Raw genomic sequence first — 12,312 nt, forward strand, 5'->3', positions numbered from 1 at the left:
CCAAGACCCGACAATACGCGTCCCCGGGGGACGGAAGGACACAAGCGAGGCCGAGAACCCACGGCGGGAACTCAAACGGGAACGCGGCCGGGCCGAGGCCGCGGGGGAGGGGAGCCAGCCGCCATCTTGCCCCTGGGCGCCCAAACCGACAGCGCGCGGCCCCGCGGCCGAATCCCCGCACCCCTCGGCGCCGCGGCGCGCCTGCTCTCGCGATACCGCGGAGGCCTCTGGGAAAGGCGGGGGAGGGGAGGCAGGTGAAGGGAGCCGGGAGCCGGGAGCCGGAGCTGGGGCCGGGCTGAGGCGGCGAGCGGAGCCTCAGGAAGGAGGGGCGGGCCAAGGCGCGATTGACGCAGCATGCAGGCCAATGACGAGCGAGCTCGGGCGGGCTTCTGGCCAATGGGCTGTGCCGCTTGGCGCTGGGGGCGGGCACTGAGGCCGAGGGTAGCTTGAGCGCGGCGGCGGCGTTGTTCAGTCAGAGCGAGAACATTCCAGAGGTGAGTCCGGTGGAGAGGTGGCGGCCCCGCGCCCCCTCCCCAGTCCTCCCCGCCCCCTCGACCCCCGCGGGCCGCTGGTTGGCGGGGAAGGCGCCCCGACGCCCGCGGCTCACGGCGCCGTCTCTCCGCGCCAGGTCGCCAGGCCCCGGGCGCTGAAGGGTGTGGACCCCGGACGTCGCTGGGACAGCCCCTCCCCGCTGCTCGGCGGCGCCTGCCCGGCCGCTGCTCGCTGCGCTCCTCCGCCGCCTCCGCCGCCCTTCCTCGGACTCGGGTTCACACGCGCCACACTTCATCCCAGTCCCGGGCGAGCAGCGTTGGGTTTATGTCTTTATTTGACGAAAACGGTGAGTCCGCGGGCGGGCGGCGCGGGCCGGCGGGGAGATGGCGGCCGCACAAGATGGCGGCGCGCCGCGTGACCCGGCGCGTGTGGCGCAGTTCGGGCGGGCGGGCGGCGGGGCCCGGCGGCGCCCCCTCCGCTCCCCTCCCCTCCCCTCGCGGCCCCCGCCCCGGCCCCCGCCCCGCGCGCGCGCGCCGCGCGGCCCCGCGTCGGCTGAGTCAGGCCCGGCTGCTGCATTTGTGAGTCATCGCGCGGGGCGGGGCGGGGGCGGCCCGGGCCGGCGCCCCTCGGCCGGTTCTGATCCCCCCGCCGCCGAGCCGGGGCGGCCGCCGCCCGGCCCACCTGCCGCCCGGGAGGAGCCTCGCCATGTCGCGCCGCGCAGGTGGTTCCGCGGGCAGCGCCCCGCAGCCGCGAACGAAACGCCCGGTGGCCATGGGGACGGGAGCGAAGGTTAACCGTGTGTTTGCATAGAGCGGGCGAGCGAGTGGAGGTCGAGGTCGCCGCCTTCCCTCCGCTCGGCGCACGCTCGCTCCGCCGCGCTTCCCGTGGCCTGCGAAAGTGTTTCTTTGAAGTAAGCCTTGGCTGCCGAAGGGACAAGTCGGCTGTCAAGAACCGTGCCACAGCTTTCCGTCTTAAAACGACGGCTCGTACGGGGCGGGGGGGGGAGTGTATTGCAACTTTTTTGCCAATACAAGCGCGGTTTGGGGGTAGGAGAGAGGTTTCTGTTCGTTTTCCATCAGTCGTTAAAATAAGCCCATTCCTGAGAAGTACTGTTGAAATGCCGGCTGTTTGGTTTTGTAGAAACCCAGAGCAGTTGGTAGTTTTTAGTCTGGCATTTCCTTAACCAGAGTCAGGTCTTAATCGAAATGAGGCCTGTTACGTTGCTACAGGTGTCCTGTGTTAGGAAAATATTTGTTGTTTCGTTCGGAGTAGGATGCTGTCTATCATAGGAAAATTTGGCATAACTAATGGGAACGTGTTGCCGGGGGGTGTTTTTCTCTCTTTCAGAGCTGTTGCGCAGCCATTGGTACCTGTATTGGGGAAACATAGCATACAAGCAAGAAGCTTACAGCCTCAGTGGCGAAAATTTTTTCATGTCAGAGACCGAGAACTCTTGCAGTCGTTTATGTCATCCCTTCTTCTCCAGACAGAAGATACCAAAAAGTTGCAATCAAAGATCTCTTCATTTTATTGATAAAGCCACTAATAAGCCAAAATGTCTGTCAACGTCAACCGCAGCGTGTCAGACCAGTTCTATCGCTACAAGATGCCCCGTCTGATTGCCAAGGTACACGTCAGTAGAAAGTCCTAAACTTTTACTATAGATGATTGTTTTAAAGATTGCTTTTTCTGGGTAGACAGTGCAAATTAAATTTTTTACTTTCTTTAGGTTGAGGGCAAAGGAAATGGAATCAAGACAGTTATAGTCAACATGGTTGACGTTGCAAAGGCGCTTAATCGGCCTCCAACGTGTAAGTAATGTCTCTTGGAGAAGTCTGGAAAGGCATGTTAGTGATAGCAGTCATGACCATTTTGGTTTGAAAATTTTGTCTGAATCGCATGCTTGGCTTAAATAAGGTTAAATGAGACCTTGGATTTAAAACTAGCTTATTAGTCGCTGTTAGTGAAAGAATACCCAGGAAACATCTTCTTAATCCAATAACAAAAACAGGCAGTGTTAAATGTGGTTGACTAGCCAAAGATTAGTTAACTATAATGAATCAAATCTTGTGTTTCCTTCCAAATAGATCCCACCAAATATTTTGGTTGTGAGCTGGGCGCACAGACCCAGTTTGATGTTAAGAATGACCGTTACATTGTCAATGGATCTCATGAGGCGAATAAGCTGCAAGACATGTTGGATGGATTCATTAAAAAATTTGTTCTCTGTCCTGAGTGTGAGAATCCTGAAACAGAATTGGTGAGTGTTTTTGAGTTTTTTGTCAATAGAAGAAACCATATATCTGCTTTTTTGATCGGTTGATAGAACCAAATCATATTTTGAGACAACAGACTTAATTAGAAATAAAATACAAAACCTACAAATTTGGGAGCTGTTCTTATGCTAATTAAATTTAAGTAGATAACTAGGGGGACATTTCTTCTGTACGTTAAGCTTGGTGTTTAGATGTTGTGTAGTGGTTAGATATTTTCACATTTGTTCCTTACAGAATTTTCTTACATTACGGATGACATACTTGTTTGTACTTTTTTGGCAGCATGTCAATCCAAAGAAGCAAACAATAGGTAACTCTTGTAAAGCCTGTGGTTACCGAGGCATGCTTGACACACATCACAAACTCTGCACATTCATTCTCAAGAACCCACCTGGTAAGTCTTCATGGTGAGCTTCTGAGGTCTTAACTATAAAGCAGCTGGGTTTTAGAAATGAAAGTTTCTTTGTTGCCATAAAATTAGAATATAAGGAATGTGTAATTCTTTATAGTGTTTTATTGAAAACAAATATTATGAAATGAATTCTGATGGGATTCCACCAAAGGATCTACTTCTGGAATACTTTTTAAATGGGGCGGGGGTTGGCTCATACCTAAGTGGCTTTATAGAGCATTGCAAGCAACACTCTGTGGCAGATGATCAAAATCGTCTGACACAATTTGAGCTTGCTATAGTAAGAAAGTCAAACCTATTCCGGTGTTCTCTTCTCCATGAGACAAACCGTTATATAGACTTAAACAGCATTCCAGCTGTTGGCTAACGTGCAGTTGAGCTATGCCCTTGTTCAAATTCATGAAGGCTGGGTGAGGAGCATGAATGCCAGTCTCCACTAGCTTCTGAGTCATCACTTCATCTCTCTTACCCAGAATTTAATACGGCTAACATTTTGGGATATTCCATGGTTAGCCAGAGTTTCTTACCTATGAAATAACGGTGAATGGATTCGGTCTGTGAATCGTCTTAGAATTTTAGGTAGCGTACTGTGTTAGAGGGTGGTTTTCTGAGAGGAGTTCAGAAGCAGAGGGGCAGGGTTTTAAATGTTCGTGACAGGCACTTGAGGGTACCAGAAGCCATAGTACTAAACTTTCTTTTTGTTTTCCTGTAGAGAATAGTGACAGTGGTACAGGGAAGAAAGAAAAGGAAAAGAAAAATAGAAAGGGCAAAGACAAGGAAAACGGCTCCGTGTCCAGTAGTGAGACGACACCACCACCACCACCACCACCAAATGAAATCAGTCCTCCACACGCTGTGGTAAGTGCAGAGTCAATGGTGTGGCGGGTGCTGAAAGTGTAAATTTGGTTATGGCGAAGAGAAGTACTGAGAGACTAGCTTCAGTTTAACACAGTGCAACAGTATTTAGGGCTCCGGGTGCTGTTGCTTGGTTGAATTAAGGTGGAACCGAGCTGCTTTTACTAGGAAACGAATTCAATGTGGTAAACTTGACTGGAACTGAAACATTCTAAAATGTCTTTGCTCTTATAAACAGGAAGAAGAAGAGGATGATGATTGGGGGGAGGATACAACTGAGGAAGCTCAAAGGCGCAGAATGGATGAAATCAGTGACCATGCCAAAGTTCTGACACTCAGTGATGATTTGGAAAGGACTGTTGAAGAGCGAGTTAATATCCTCTTCGATTTTGTAAAGGTAAAGAAAATTTTTACTCTTGAGCATTTGAACAGCTCGATCAGTAAAATCAACTTCAACCCAGCCTTAGGCTTTTATTAGTTGTTATTCTAAACTGGGTATTTGGCAAATAACTTTGTCATGCTAGCTTTTGAATATTGAGTTGCAAGGCTAATTTTTACTTTTTCTGTTAATTCAAATATCTTTTGACTGTGGTCCCAGGCATTATCTTTGGTGTCTATCTATTGGCAATCCTAGAACTATCAAATTGGGGGAAAAGGTTGTAAGAACAGAGATCAAGTAGTATCTCTAGAGCAGAAGGTGTCTTCATTTCACTGAGTTGCTTTTTATTTGCAGAAAAAGAAAGAAGAGGGTATTATTGACTCCTCTGACAAAGAAATTGTTGCTGAAGCAGAAAGACTGGATGTAAAAGCCATGGGTCCTCTTGTTTTGACTGAAGTTCTTTTTAATGAGAAGATTAGAGAGCAGATTAAGAAGTACAGGCGCCATTTCTTACGAGTAAGCAAATTATTTCAGATTCATAAATGAGATTACAGCTGTGTGACCTTGGGAATATCACTTTAACCTCACTCCCTCATTTCTCTTGTCACCCTGAAAATGGAGATAATTGACATGCTTTACAAGCATGGGAGTATCTGAAAACTACACATGGTTCATTATAGATAAAGTAACATAGGGATCTTTGTGCATTGACCTTTTTGAACCACTGTTATGGGGCCATAACTGAGGAACAATCCTAAGGCAATGAATATACTTGGATATTAGAATTGTCAACCTAGAACATCTGTAAAAGCTTGTTAATACAAAGATAATCTGTTTGCAGTTTTGTCACAACAACAAAAAAGCTCAACGGTACCTTCTTCATGGTTTAGAGTGTGTGGTAGCAATGCATCAAGCTCAGCTTATCTCCAAGATCCCACATATCTTAAAGGAGATGTATGACGCAGACCTTTTGGAAGAAGAGGTCATCATCAGCTGGTCGGAAAAGGTGGGGAATATATACAAACAGCTTCAAGATAAAAATGTTGAGACAGCTGTTGGAGCTTATCTGCAATAAGTAACTTCGAATACCTATTCTCTTTCTGCATGAAAATGCAGTCCCTGTGCTTGACCGATATAACTTATAGGCGATTCCCACCATGGCAGCTTGTTTTGCTAGTAATAACAGAAGATACTTCTCAGAATCAGATACTCTTGTTGAATACATCTATTCTGTTGAAGATCTCAAGATTAGGATGTAACCCAGTTCCCTCAGCTCAGTATGAGCAGCTAAATATATAAATAACAAGCTATTTTTTTTAAATTACCAAATTAAAAGAAAATTGTACCTAATGTTTTTTAGGCTTCTAAGAAATACGTCTCAAAAGAACTTGCCAAAGAGATTCGTGTCAAAGCAGAACCATTTATAAAGTGGTTGAAGGAAGCAGAGGAGGAATCTTCCGGTGGTGAAGAAGATGATGAAGATGAGAATATTGAGGTGAACCCTGGGGAAAGGGTTAAAATCAGTATTTGTGATGGGTGTTTGAGAACTGTAAAAGGCCAAACTTGGGTAATTGAACCAGTTGATTGATTATAGGCTGTTAATAGAAACAGTAGTGGCATCACAGACCCCACCTCGCCCTGCCCCTCCACCCCCCCCCCGACATAATTCAAAGTAAATATTTGAATTCCCGAAGTAGGGTTTATTTAATGCAGGTCAAGTGTAGAGGTGTCAGTGGTCTGTAAAAACTATCAAAATACTGTTAGACTGTGGAGAGAGCTTTTCTTTTGCCTAAAAACTTTAATGAGTAATAGATGCATCTAGGTAGTTTTTCTGTTTTACCATCGACTTAACATTATAGGCACATGTATGGGGATAAAGGTTAAAACTCAATAAAAAACGTTTCCTTTATTAGGTGGTATATTCGAAGACTGCCAGTGTACCGAAAGTTGAAGCTGTGAAGTCTGACAACAAGGAAGATGACATTGATATTGATGCCATTTAAAGGGGTGGGTACAACCCGGCTTAACAGTGTAATGCTGAGAATCTTTCTGCATCATCAACCAGAAGTGCAACATGTATGTGCAAAAGCTAAAAAGAAATGGCTTAACATCATGCTACACTTTTTACTAAAAATGTATTGCTGTGAGTGGTCTGTAATTAAGCCCAATGAGACATCTAGGGAGTCCATACACATATCAGTGAGCAGATATAGTTTGCTTATTTATAGCATGTTTCTTTTTGAGAAATTAGTGGTGGACACATTTGGATCACATTTATACAGTTATAAAAATAAAGATTTGATTTTGGTCATTCTTCATATTTTTGGCTTTGAATGACTTAAGCTGAAATAATTGGCTCCTTTTAAAAATGTACCATCATTTAACCTGATAGGATTCTTGGGGCCTGTTAGAAGTTGTTAGGTGCTAAGACTGTAAAGTGGTCTTCAGCAGAATGTAAACAAACTTATTTGTAATTACCTTACTCAGCTGTTAAATACAGTACTTTAAGTCTTATCTCTGGTTCCTCAAATTGGCATCTGGTAATGTAAATTCTTACATACCTTGCCAAGGTGAACTAATAATCAAATGGCAGTGCAACACCTTTATCGTACTAAGTAAAAATGACCTGAGTGTCCTATAAATAATTTTAAGAGCAGTTTTTGAAACTTGAATTTTTTTTGTCAGTTTGTGTACACTTGCCCCAAATTGTAGTCTTTGAAGTCATTGTGCATTGCACGTTGGATGAGCCAGGGGAGTTATTACATTAACAAATAAGCATTTTATGTGTATGTAGCTGTTGCTTTGTGCTGAGAGAAAATTCAAGCTTTGGGGTATGATTAAATAGTAAGCTCAATGATTTTATTTGGGGGATGACAAAGGTGCACTTACTCTCTAGCAAAAAAATACCCATAATTTTTCAGCTTTTACGGTTTAAATTATAACTTCAAAATGTTTAGATACATACTGTATATTTTGTTCAGTGTGGTTTTCCCCTGATACTATGCTATGGCTTTTTCTTTAATGCCTTTTACATTTGAACACATAGCTATGCTATTTAGGTTTTGGTTGCTATCTTGCCAAAATAAGTGTTACTATGTCTCAACCGCCCCCCCCCCCCCCAAGATGTTTTATTTGAAAAGCTAAAATTGTACTTTCAGGTCAGGGCCTGTATCTTGGTTTAAAACTTGATGTCTTTTATTTCACGTTGAATATAGCCAGACACTCGAGGTCTATGGTTGATGGCCACTGAATGCAGGTGACGAGGGCCTTAGATTTGGAAGTAACTTCCTCGCAAATTCCTGCCCAATTAATTAGCTGATCTAAACTCCACTTGACATGGGTTCTGACTACACCTGAGAAACCATTTTCAAGATAGAAATTTGCTGCATTTATTTGCTATAAAAAGTCCACTGTGGGAAGCAAGAACCACAGGTTGGTTTCATTTGGAACACAGGCTTACAGCATTCATCTCTCTGCTTTGTGTTTCATCTCACAGATTGCAATGAGACCTCAAAAAATGTGTGCAAAATTTTTCACATTGAAATTATACAAACACTTGATATAATTAAAACCTTGTTAGCTTGATATTTTAAGAAATTAAAATTCAGCAATTTTACTGGAGAGAGGTGAGTTGGCCACCATCTGCCTTTTGATAGATTTTGATGAGAGCAAAGCAAAAGCCACATACCTGGAAGAAATGTGCTTTGTCACACCAAAGAGGTTTTTGCAAATTCACATCTCACCTAGGTTTCAAATTCTTTGCCATAGGCCAGTTTGCTTTCATCATTCGAGAATTTTGTAGGAGATGGATACTGGTGGCCTAAAGCCGACTTGCACTCAATGTACCCAGTATCAAGCTTATAAGGTTGTTATAGAGGTTCAGTTTTTGGTTTTGTTTTTAATGCGAAGAACATGTTCAGGGCTTCTAAACACTAAAGAGAAATTTTTGGCTTAAACTGGTGTTCAGTCTGGTGCCAAACGTCCAATAGAATTCAAATCCACGTAATTTTATTCACAGAGGCTATCCTGATAGAGTAATGTACCTCTTCACTTTGCTCTATTCAACTGTCTTAAAATTTCCTGTTTCGAACAGCTACATTACTTGATTAAAACAATGTTGAAATTAATTTTGTCTCTGCTTTAATGTTTTAAAACTAGCCTAAGTTTTCGTAAGATTTCGGAGTGTTAAAATCTGCCGTTTTTGCAGCTGCTGCTGTGGTTTTGTTGGATGTTCTCTCGTACAGTTGCCGGCCCTACTCAAAAAACATGTTGATTACCACCTTGGGTAGGTGGCTTTCCTGAGGACTTAAGTTTCTGTTGTATAGACTGAGTTGATCACAAACCAAATATATACCTTATCTGATTTGCTGAAGTATTTATGAGAGCTTACTAGGGAATTCACATGCCAAGTTTTACAGGCATACCTCAGATATTGCAGGTGTGGTTTCAGGCCACCATAATAGTCATCATTTTTCTGCTAAAGGATCTTAAGACTTCTAAAAAATAACATTTGTGAACCAAAATAAAAGTATGCCTGTAGTTATACCATGTATGTATATATTGGGAGGGTATAGCATATGTATTTCTAGTGGAGGAAGAGGGAAATAGGGACAATAGCTTTCTAAGCAAGTTTTTTTTTTAAGTAGATGAGTTTACACAAAATACTAGTTTGAGTCCTAAAGGTTTGAGGGGAGAGGGGTATTCTCTAATCCAGCGCTCAGTGGGAGTCAACCCCGCCTCATCCAGTGCCCCAAGCACTAAGTAAAAGACCTGGAGATAACTTCCAAATGAAGGCTTTAGCCGCTGCCCACAACCCCCACCCCCAAGAGCATGGAGACCCCAGAGGGTACTGGTCAGACGAGCCTTCTGTGTTTTCTGTTAACCTGATCTCGTGGTCCTGTGGTTTACTCACCTGGTCTGGCCCCTGTGCCCAACTACTGTGTCCAGCAGCACTGAGGTAAGGTGTGTCTGAAACCAACCCATGTTTTAAGTTTCTGTAATAGTTCTGAAAACAGTTCTCATCTAGGTTGTGAAATCTAATTGCTGTAACTCTACCAATATTTTAATCCAAAAATATCCAAAAATAGTTATTCTGTCTCTGCATTGCCATTTTGATGATTGTCTAAACTCTGGCCTGTTTGGCAACGCCAGCGCCTCAGTGTGCTCTCAGTACTGGCAACAGTCCCGCACTCTGCCATCTCCAACTGTCTTGAAGGTTTTTCCTGAGGAAACAAGTCATTCTTTTGTCCCCAGTATTCCCTCTGCACCTTGATTCCTAAGACTGGAGCGATGAACAGATGAGGGGGTCTTTGTTCCCGGGAGGCTGGGGTCTTGGGCTTTATGTTGCCCTGCAGTAGGGATCTGCTAGCACCAAATCTCTGGTTCTTCGCAGCTGGAAAATGGAACCGTTTGTGTGCTAGGGTATGGGAATACCGGCTGCAGGGAACTTCTGTCCCTGGGAACCTAGACCAGGAGTTGGTGCTGGGATCTCAAAGCAGGCAGCAGTCTGAGCCGCCCCAGTGCCTGCCCTTCGGTTACCCAGTGGGCTCTTGCAAGGGGCGTGGTGTGTTCACTAGGCTTTGGAATGACCTGGCTAGGGGCCTCCCTGTGAAACTGGAAGACGCTTTCTGTGTGTCTAGTGGGAATGGTAAGTAACCCTTGATGCAACATGTGAAGTCCCGATGGAAGCCAAATGCTGCAATCCAAGATGATACCTGGCTGGAGCAGCAAGGGAAAATCGCTGTCTGGAAGAAGGGATGGAAGAGCAGGGGTCACCAGAGTGAGGGGAGCAGTTTTCAGGGTGGTACCGTCGGTTCCTACCTAACAGGCTCTAGGTGGTTAGTGTGGCACCACCCGTTCTACAGTGATGCTCAGGTCAGTGGCTGAGGACAGACCACGGCCCCTCGCTCCTCTAACAGTTGCAAGTAGCACTTGCCACTAGCCAGGTCTGCTCGTTGCCTGTCCTGCAGGTTGAGTTAGCTGAGAAACTCATCACTGCCCCCCATGGAGCAGCCCTGAGCTGATACTGGGGACATTTCATCCCCATCCCAAGGTGTGAGGACTGAGGGTTGCAAGACCAGTGGGCTGGGCTACGTCTGTCCCCGGTGGTTGTAACACAGGAAAAGGATGCTTCCAAAGTGGGGTTGGTGGCACAGGCACTAGGTATCACTAAATGGGGAAACAAGGCCAGAGAATGAGGGCACTGGACTGTAGCCCAAGGTTCTGTGGTACAGCCACACGGGGGCCTGGACCCTGTGGCTTCCGCCTAAGCTAACACTGTACCCCCGTTCTACCACAAAGAACTAATATTTAGAATGATTAGATGGTGGACAGAAATCGTGGGATGGCATCTCTCAAGTTCTCTATCTTGGCCTTGGGTGAAGCTGTAATAGAGGGTCGGAGCCATCTAAACCAACTATCTCCAGACAGACACAGCGGGCAAGGCATCATCTGCTATGCCCCCTGCCAGGTCCTTCGAGCCCCTGGTCTGCACTGGTCTTTTGGTAAGCTTACTCTTGCTCCGACTTTGTCCTTACCCTACAGGAGCTCCCAGACCAGAAGGGTGGAACTCCAGAGGAGGGAGGACATTTTTGGAGACTTGGCGGGCAGCTTCTTAAAGGATAAATACTAATTTTGAGGGGTGAGGGTGGAGTGAAGTGAGCACATAAGGAAACAACAGCTACTCTAGATCGCAGTGGGTGGTGGGGGTGTGGCTGGAGGATGCAGTAGGGCCTCATCTGCAAGGCTGAGGGTCATGGACCAGATGAGCCTTACAAGCTGCAGGAATAAGAATCATTTGTATCCTGCATGGGAGGCTTGGGCACTGGGAACCAAAAAGGAAAGACGGTTCAGCTTAGGACCCGATGAGTTGGAATTGCCTTTGGCATGTGTAGGTGCGGGGGATCCAGGAGGCAGCTGGTTATGAGCGTAGAGCTGGAAGTCCTATTTGGGATCCACCTATGTCTAGGCAACAGCAGTCTACGCTCAGAGTGAGTTTCCATTTCTCCCCCAGACATCTGCAAAGGCAGGGACAAATCTGATTGATACGTATTCCAAGTTGCCAGAACTGGGCTTGCACGCAGGAGGTTCTCAGGAAATCACCAAGTGCCTGGATGGATAATGGGTGTATAGGTCCGTGCATGTGTGGCAGGTGCTTGGGTGAATGAATAGAGTGATGGATGGAAGGACGGAGAATTCAATGGACAGGTGCGTGGGGCCGTTGGGAGGTGAATGAGTGATTTTTAGAGCATGCTTTCTAACAAGTTCGTATTATATAATTCCATATGAAGACCAAGAGAACATGGTTTTCTCCATTTTGTTTCTTTCATGAAGTCATAACTTACCCCTTTACAAGCCAAACTGCCTTTATTTTCTCGGCTCTTTTCCCTGCTGACCCTTCATCCCACACCCTGTGCTCCCACTGAGCCCTTTACCTCCTCCACTTCCCAGTCTCTTATCCGCATGACTGCTTTTCTTTGTCTTGGATGGCGTCCTGGCCAGCCCTGGTTCAGTGTGGAACCTGGACACCCACCAAAACCTGAGAGCCTCCAAACTCGGCCCTCCCCAGGTCAGTTCTACCCAGTTAATAGGGTTAAATTGTGACCAAAAGGAATGGGAAGTTACCAGTAATGGAGTTAAAGGCGTAGTACTTACGACACACGAGGAAAGAGGAAGTAGAAACATCGCCAAACTAAGAAAAGGAAAAGGGGAGAGGAAACCTCAACAGTGAACAACAATGGAGGACTGAGACCAAGTGTGCGCAGGATAAACCCCTGGTTAAAAAAAAAAAAAATGGCGAGATATAAAACAAAGCAAAAAAACTCAGTACGGTGGCTCCTGGAGGAAAAGGGAGGGGGGAGGGGGAGTAGAAAAGGGAAGAGGGTGACGTGTGTGGCGAC

The 12,312-nt window shown here is 45.9% G+C and overlaps 1 protein-coding gene and 1 non-coding gene across 3 annotated transcripts; both read left to right on the forward strand.

The window, feature by feature from the left end:
- The first annotated feature begins 311 nt into the window (after nt 1-311).
- On the forward strand, nt 312-8,541 carry EIF5 (eukaryotic translation initiation factor 5). Of its 2 annotated transcripts, XM_016121466.2 has the most exons (12): nt 312-494; nt 629-838; nt 1,840-2,119; nt 2,222-2,303; nt 2,580-2,752; nt 3,051-3,162; nt 3,893-4,038; nt 4,274-4,432; nt 4,769-4,930; nt 5,256-5,420; nt 5,775-5,909; nt 6,328-8,541. In XM_016121466.2, exons 3-12 carry the CDS (start codon nt 2,048-2,050, stop codon nt 6,415-6,417), a joined length of 1,296 nt encoding a protein of 431 aa, XP_015976952.2. In that variant the 5' UTR covers nt 312-494; nt 629-838; nt 1,840-2,047; the 3' UTR covers nt 6,418-8,541. The 2 variants fall into 2 exon arrangements, with proteins under 2 accessions (XP_015976952.2, XP_036095318.1); XM_036239425.1 differs by lacking the exon at nt 629-838.
- Nucleotides 3,404-3,529, forward strand: LOC118601150. Its single transcript, XR_004950236.1, has one exon. It is a non-coding gene; the product is annotated as a small nucleolar RNA SNORA28 (small nucleolar RNA).
- Nucleotides 8,542-12,312: the final 3,771 nt, after the last annotated feature.

Source organism: Rousettus aegyptiacus, unplaced genomic scaffold (assembly GCF_014176215.1).
Source record: "Rousettus aegyptiacus isolate mRouAeg1 unplaced genomic scaffold, mRouAeg1.p scaffold_m13_p_3, whole genome shotgun sequence".
Classification (NCBI taxonomy): domain Eukaryota; kingdom Metazoa; phylum Chordata; class Mammalia; order Chiroptera; family Pteropodidae; genus Rousettus; species Rousettus aegyptiacus.

Bases quoted from the DNA above. Each gene is read 5' to 3' on its own strand.
- EIF5 (XM_016121466.2), top strand. From the start codon at position 2,048: ATGTCTGTCAACGTCAACCGCAGCGTGTCAGACCAGTTCTATCGCTAC. The intron at 4,433-4,768 runs GTAAAGAAAATT...TTTTATTTGCAG, and splicing joins TCCTCTTCGATTTTGTAAAG to AAAAAGAAAGAAGAGGGTAT. The intron at 4,931-5,255 runs GTAAGCAAATTA...ATCTGTTTGCAG, and splicing joins ACAGGCGCCATTTCTTACGA to TTTTGTCACAACAACAAAAA.